Below are 8,221 nucleotides of genomic sequence, written 5' to 3'. Positions count from 1 at the left end.
AGAAAAAAAAAAGCCCCGCGGGGGGGGGGGGGGATGGTAACTTGGGAATTCTGTACTATCTGCTCATTTCTTCTATAAATGAAACATATTTTTAAAAAATCTATTCATTTTAAAAAGGAATAAGTAGAATGTACTATAATACCAAATATCTAAAGAAAAAATAGGTTCAATCAGAATTACTTCTGATATTTTTTTCTTATCCAGGAATCTTTTTCTTTATTGAGGAACAGTTTACTATAAACTACAGCTATTTAAAATGTACAATTTGTCCAGCCAGCGTGGCTCAGTGGTTGAGCATCAACCTATGAACCAGGAGGTCATGGTTCAATTCCTGGTCAGGGAACATGCCCGGGTTGCAGGCTCGATCCCTGGTATGGGGCAAGCAGGAGGCAGCCGATCAATGATTCTCTCTCATCTTTGATGTTTCTATCTTTCTCTCACTCTTTTTTCCTCTTTGAAATCAATAAAAACATAAAATAAATAAAATAGCCCTAGCTGCTTTGGCTCAGTGGATAAAGTGATGTCCTGCAGACCAAAGGGTCCTGGATTCGATTCCGGTGAAGGTCAAGTGTCTCGGTTGCAGGCTCTTTCCTGGCCCAGGGCCCTGGTCAGGGCTCGTGCAGGAGGCAACCAATCAATGTGTTTCTATGACATCGATCTTTCTCTGCCTTTCCCTCTCTCTTCCACTCTCTCTAAAAATCAATGAAAAAAAAAAAATATATATACAAAAATAAAATAAAATGTACAATTCAATGACTTTTGATGATTATGTATTTAAAACTTCATATACAACTGTTATGTATATGTAACAATTTCTTGATGAACTAACATAAAACATACTTGGATTTTCTACACACAGGATGATTTAGTCCTGCTATAACTATTAAGATTAAATATAAGCATGGGTCTAAAGGCCCAAAGCCTAGTGTTCTGCTACTGAATGACTGGAAGTTTATAAAAATCAACTTGTTGATTTATTTGTTTAGATAAACTAAAATCTTAGCTATTTTTATTATATTATTTCATAAATGTTAGTTTGCACAGCATATTAGAGACATTAAAGCCTACTTAGATATCACTAAATTAATATGAATTATAATCAAAATGCTTGAAAAACCCTACTCAGTAAATCAAATAGTATCTGTATGATAAAATTATTTTAAAATTACTGTTTCCAATAGCATGTGTAAAGCATCTGGCCTGGCAGATAGTAAGAGCTCAGTAAAAACAAAATAAGAAAACTTATTTATGGCAGCAGTTTGGCAAAAGTTCTTCAAAGTTTCTAAACATGGATCTTTTCCTGTGTGTGTGTGTTTCATTAAGTCTTACACAATAGCAAGCTAATCCTAATTATCAAATGCTATTAGAAAAAAATATATTCAACCAAATCTTATACAGACAACTCCCCAACTTACAGTGTTTCTACTTTAAATTTCCTGACTTTAGAATGGTATTAAAGTGTGTTATAAATAAGTGAAATTTAGAGGTGGTTCTATAGCAAAACCTAATGGAAGTTGTCTGGTACCACCACATCTTAAACACAAAATATGTATCTACATTTAAAGTATTAATATAAAATATACTACCTAGCATAACTGTATTTTTGCAGTAGCACAAAAACTCCAAATCTATCTAACTTACGTTTTGGAGCTCTTTCAGGAACTGGAGTGTCATCAATTTTCTCTTCTTTGGCAGATTCTTTATTTTCTGAAGATTTTGGCTTTTTTCTTTGGCGCAGTTCTATAGATGGTCCTTAAAATATTTGAAAAGTTATTGCAATGTGTATCAAATCATTCTGTCTGTATCCCAAATGATTAACTTTTATTATACTAAGGTAAAAGTCACACAAAGACCTATTAATATCAAAGATAACTTTTTTCATAATTATTTTAGCACTCATCACAAAACTGTCTTTCCTACAAACAAAAAAGACAATATCGGTTCCACCTTCAACATGTGCTTTCAGAGTCTTATTGATAAACTAATGAGTTCTTCTCCGGAGATGAAGGTATTTTCACAATATCCCAAAATAAGTACATTTTTTTCATGATTGGGAAACAAACTGTTATGTAAAAAATTAGCTTATTATTCTAGTTACCTATTAGTTACATGCATAATACATGGATTAATGATTTTAATCAAAATATAATAAAATACATTGACCATAAAAATATACCTCATTATTTATTTATTTATTTTTATTATGTATTTTTATTGACTTCAGAGAGGAAGGAAGAGGGAGAGAGAGACAGAAACATCAATGATGAGAGAGAATCATTGATCGGCTGCCTCCTGCATGCCCCACACTGGGAATTGAGCCTACAACCCAGGCATGTGCCCTGACCAGGAATCGAACCGTGACCTCCTGGTTCATAAGTCGATGCTCAACCACTGAGCCATTCCGATCAGGCATCTCATTTTTTACTTTTTATTGATTGATTTCTAGGGCGAGAAATGTGGAATTGTTGTTCCACTTATGTATTCATTGGTTGCTTTCTTATATGTACCCTGAATGGGAAACAAACCCACAACCCTGGCGTATCAGGACAATGCTCTAACCAACAGAGCCACCGGACCAGGGTTATTCTTCATTTTTTAAATAATCCTGAAAGTTCTGCAGAATTTCACAATGCTGTAGTATCATTATCCTTCAATAGTCTTATAGACTTAGGTATTAGAAAATAGCCTGAACCTATAAATATCCCTGTATTTGGAAAATCTCAGAAAATTCCCCAATATTAGATTATCTACCTTTTATATATCTAATCCAAAAAAAGGCATAATGCAGAAAAAGTTCTTTCAAACAAGTAAACTAAATCCCAAATTAAAAAGAAATTTACTATATTCAATGTAAATACTGTTCCTCATTAGAACTAATTAACTTATGGGGTAAGCTTTGCCCTTATGAAGTTAGAGTGTCCTGTCAAGTTTATAAGCTGGTTTAAGAATTTGTCTCCTCCTAAAAAAAAAAAAAAATAGAATTTGTCTCCTCCTTATAGAGATTTTTCTTTTCTTTTTGTGATGACTTTAGGCTATGAAATATAAGCCTAAAGAGAGGAGTCAAAAAAGGAGAAATGAATCAGCTACTGTTGCTGATTAGATGGATTATTCTCTAACTTTACTGTAGAAAATGAATAAAGTAAATGTATTTTACTTTTTTTAAAGAACACACACACACACACATATACACACATAAATGTATATATATTTCAGAGAGAAAGGGAGAGAGAGAGAGATAGCAACATCAATAATGAGAGAGAATCAGCGATAGGCTGCCTCCTGCACGCTCCCCGACAGAATGGAGCTCGCAATCTGAGCATATGCCCAACCAGGAATCAAACTGTGACCTCCTGGTTCATGGGTCTACATTCAACCACTGAGCCACATCGGACAGGCTAAAATAAGTGTATTTTAAAATAGCGTCAAAGTAAATTCATGTTTGCCAAAATATCTTTAAATACTGTCATAGTGAGGAAAAAAACTGTATGTTTTGTGAATTCAGTTTGACTAGCCTAATTTTTAACCATTTCTATACTATTTTTTGTGTTACCACGTTAGTGAAGCCAATGAATACATAAGAAAATGACATTAGAAAAGCCATACTGTGAATTTTGAAATTTTGTGCATACAAATCTGGGTCAACTAATAAATATTATATTCCTCCTTCATGATGCCCTTTTAATTTTCCCCTTATATGAGTTAGAGCAAAAGTTAGAAGTGGTCAACTAGAATAAAGTTTTATGTAAAGCCAATAAAGTCTTCAGATGCAAGTTATTAAATTTTATTTTAAAAGCATACAAGGAAAAAACACACAAAAAGTTTATTTAGTAGCTATACATGCATATTAAACACATTAATAGTTTTAGATTTTTAAAAAAATTTTAATTGGATACTCTCTGAAATCAAATTAACAAATATATTGAGGTTGTTAACAAATGTGTGTGACCAATGGGTGTTTGTGACCAAGGTAGGTGTTTTTATTAGACAGTGTCTAAAAGCACACATTTAAGATAAAGATAAATTGGGAAGGGAGTGTTCACATAAAAAAGTGTTCTTTACCAAAAGCTACAATTTTCTTTTTTCAAAAAAAAATCTTTATAAAATAAATCACTTTACTAGGGTCTTTAATAAAGTGTTCTCTGTGCACATAAATGGATTTTTATTTATGAAAGTACAATTTATACAAAAATTTTGCAGTTTCCAAAATAATTTATGAAGCATACAAATCTTAACAGTCATCTCTCAAGAATCTATATTAGTAATGATAGATCATACAAATCAATATACTAAAAGGATCTATATTGCTTTATTTTCTTAATTCTAAAATGCCATTCATTTAAAGATATTATTTAATAAGTTTTTCAAGGGGGAAAACCATGAGCATATTAAATATATGCACTGATTTTAGAACATGACAATTACAGTGGCATTAAATTGTGGGAACAAAAAGTACAACTTGGGAAATACAGTATTCATTTTAGCCAATCTCTTCAACCTTGTTCTTTTTTATTTATTTAATTTTTTAAAATATATTTTATTGACTTTTTACAGAGAGAAAGGGAGAGGGATAGAGAGTTAGAAACATCGATGAGAGAGAAACATCGATCAGCTGCCTCCTGCACACCCGCTTCCGGGGATGTGACCGCAACCAAGGTGCATGCCCTTGACTGGAATCAAACCTGGGACCCTTCAGTCTGCAGGTTGACGCTCTATCCACTGAGCCAAGCCGGCTAGGGCTTCAGCCTTGTTCTTAAAACTAATTTTCTAACTGTCACCATGTAACAAATCTGATTAGATGCAAATCTCACCTGTTTTCTCTATATTGATCTAACTTAATAACTGATAAAGCCAAGAATCTCTCAGTGGTAAGTAATAAAGGCCAAAGCAGTGAACTAACTAGATTATGAATTCTAATAGAAAAGCTCTAGGATAGAATTCAAGTTTCCTTTCACTATTTTACCTATTTAGCACTGCAAAGAAAAAAAAATGAAAATAACATAGCCACAAAAACAACCTGCTATTTCTGGTCCAGTGATCTTTACATGAGATAATAGGAATACAAAGAGGTCTGCAAATGTCCATACAGAATATAGCAACTTCCAAGTGAAGTGTTAATACTGCTCTACTCAAGGTTGTCACTTCTTTCTTTGCTCTAACATTTTGTTCGGGAAGCATAAACACCCTGACCCCTAGCATCAAAGAAGACATCTTTTGGAAGATGAGATTCCTAAATAATATTTATTTAGAGAAAAAGTGGGACAACGAAGAGGATCCAAGTGAATAAGCAAAAAAAAAAAAAAAGATATAGAGTACATGGGGATACAAGTAAAATTAGTCTAATTTTAACACAGTGAATACAACATGTGTTTTGTGGGGGGAAAGTATTGAGTCCTAAGTAAATGTAAAACACTCAGAATGCCTGGCACACAGACATGCTTGCTATAAATATCATTACTAGCATTACTATATAAGTAAGAATTTAATTATTCACTGTTGACCATTACATCCCAGCACCTACCACAGTAGGGATCCAAATATTTATGTAACTTAAAAATGTGTTGAGTGAAAATATATTTTAAATAAACTGCAATTGATTATGTTTCATATAAGATGTTTTTAACTGCTTTGAAATATCTAATCCTACAACCAAAAATCATTTTTCACTTTATATCATATAGTGTAGTCTTTTTTTTTTTAAATTAATTTCAGAGAGGGAGAGGGAGAGATAGAAACATCAATGATTACAGAGAATCATTAATCAGCGGCCTCCTGCATGCCCCCAACTGGGGAATCCAGCCCACAACCCGGGCATGTGCCCTGACGGGGAATCAAAAGGTGACCTCCTGCTTCATAGGTCCATGCCCAACCATTGGGCCACACCAGCAGGGCGGTATGGTCTTTTTAACTGTGTAACTATAATGTCATTTTATATGATGCCTAATATTAAAGACTTTTAGTACCCAGTATTAAATTTTTAAATTTATCTTTATTGTTGAAAGTATTAACAGATTCTCCCCCTATTCCTCCCGTTGACCCCTTCCCTCCCACCCTTCTCCCCAGTATTAACTCAGCGATATTCAACCCTTTTTACCTCATGCCGCACATAAACTAATTACTAAAATTCTGTGGCACACACACAAAAATATTTTTTTGGCTGATCTGACCAAAAAAATAGGTATAATTTTGATTCATTCAACCAGACGGCTATTGTTGTGTTGGCTGTTGTCATTCTTTTTCCTTGACAATTTAAGGCAAAAGAGGTCAGTGCCGCTGACTGAAAAAGTCAGTTATTGCATGTCTTAAAAATTCTTGCAGCATACCGGGTGAAAACTGCTGCTTTAACTTGAGCTTGAAAGTGCTCAAGGAAACTTACAAACTAGCTCAGCAACCTACCCCCACACATTTGCAATGAGTCAGAAAAGGAAAAGAAAAAAAAAATCAAGAAATGTTTTAAAAATATACTGCAGCCAAAGATAAAAACCAAGGCAACAAATGAAATTAGATTCTTCCTCACCAACCACAAATAGTGTTGTTTTTTGAAGCTGTTTTTAGGTAGAGTGATTTACATTTAGATCAGTTTTAACACTCTGGGAACTCAAGGAAGAGAAAGCAAAGATGAAGCCAGTGTGAGCATAGGGACCAGACAGCAAGTCACAGGACAGCAGAGTTGCCTCACAATTTACGTTTTAAAAATCGCTTTCCTGCCCTGCCTGGTTTGGCTCAGTGGACAGAGCATTGGCCTGCAGACTGAACGGCCCCAGGTTCGATTCCGGTCAAGGGCACATGCTCGGGGTTGCAGGCTCCATCCTCAGTAGCCGACAAGCAGCAGGCAACCGATCAATGACTCTCTCTCATCATTGAAGTTTCTATCTCTCTCTCCCTCTCCCTTCTTCTCTGAAATCAATTTTAAAAAATACATTTTTTTTTTTAAATCTTTTTCCACTGAATTCTTGAAACGCTCTCCTTGCACTTCTTGGGTCAATAAGATTGAACTCTAAATAGATCACAATACAAACTCCAGTCAATAGGGTAAAAAAAAAAAAAAAGTGATGTTTTCCAGCAAAATAAAAACCGCTCAGTCCTGGGACATCATACCTGTTCCTGAAGCTGATATGGCACCGTGAAGCTATTGTGGCACGCATGTTTCCTATCATAGCTATCACTCGCCAAGTGCCTCCCAGTCCCCCATTTTTCTCATACCTGTCCTTCTCTTTCTTTTTAAAAAAAATATATTTTATTGATTTTTTTACAGAGAGGAAGGGAGAGGGATAGAGAGTTAGAACCATGGATGGATGAGAGAGAAACAATGATCAGCTGCCTCCTGCACACCCCCTACTGGGGATGTGCCCGCAACCAAGGTACATGCCCTTGACCGGAATCGAACCTGGGACCCTTCAGTCCGCAGGCCGACGCTCTATCCACTGAGCCAAACCGGCCAGAGCTCATACCTGTCCTTTCCTAGGACTCGAGAGGGCAGCGAGAATGAACTCCCTGGCATTCACCCTGCGGGGGCACGGGGCGCTGCCTCCGCTCACCCACTCCCACCTCCACGGCTCTCCTGGCCTCCTAATCCCCAACGACTTCCAGTCCTTCCACATTTGCCACCTCCTCCTGCCCTGCGGGTGAACTTCTTCAGTTTCTGCTTGTTCATCTCCTCCCAAACCCCGTCTCTTTTGGGGGCCCTGGGCGGAGGCCCCCCCTCCCCCACCCCCTTACGCAGCGCACCTGGTTCAAGAACTACCACTTTCAAACAGCCACTGAGTGCCTACCTACCCCTTTTTGTATTTTTTATACAGGACATGGCTGTGCTATTTTTTTTAACGCCACTGTCTTTTTTAAAATATATATATTTTTTATTGATTTCAGAGAGGGGGAGAGAAAGAAACATCAATGATGAGCACCACTGACCGGCTGCCCCCTGCACGCCCCCGACTGTGGATGGAGCCCGCAACCCGGGCATGTGCCCTGACCGGGAATCGAACCGGGACCCCCTTGTTCATAGGTCCCCGCTCCTAAGCTTCTAAAACAAACCATTTAAAGGTATTATTTCCTAAGACCCGAGGGTTATCTGCTCACAGCCCGCGCTCTCGGCCACTCCCCCCACAGCTTCTGCTGTTCCTACTCGATTCCCAACTTTCAGCGCCACCTCGGCGTCCCACCTCGGTCCACAGAACTTGGGGCCATTCACTCCGCTCCCTCGGGAACCTCCCCGCGCCCGCAG

General features: G+C 37.0%; 1 protein-coding gene across 1 annotated transcript in view; it reads right to left on the bottom strand.

Annotated features, from left to right (window-relative positions):
- Window positions 1-7,651, bottom strand: part of DPY19L4 (dpy-19-like 4 (C. elegans)) — a 42,356-nt gene extending 34,705 nt beyond the window's left edge. The window contains exons 1-2 of the mRNA XM_005879314.2: window positions 7,546-7,651; window positions 1,642-1,752 (exon numbers count right to left, since the gene is read on the bottom strand). Of these exons, the coding sequence (XP_005879376.1) occupies window positions 1,642-1,752; window positions 7,546-7,651 (217 nt within the window). The remainder of the gene's footprint in view (window positions 1-1,641; window positions 1,753-7,545) is intronic.
- Between the last annotated feature and the right edge of the window lie 570 nt (window positions 7,652-8,221).

The sequence above is a fragment of the Myotis brandtii genome, unplaced genomic scaffold, assembly GCF_000412655.1.
Source record: "Myotis brandtii unplaced genomic scaffold, ASM41265v1 scaffold59, whole genome shotgun sequence".
NCBI lineage: Eukaryota > Metazoa > Chordata > Mammalia > Chiroptera > Vespertilionidae > Myotis > Myotis brandtii.
This window is presented reverse-complemented; position numbering and strand designations above follow the sequence as displayed.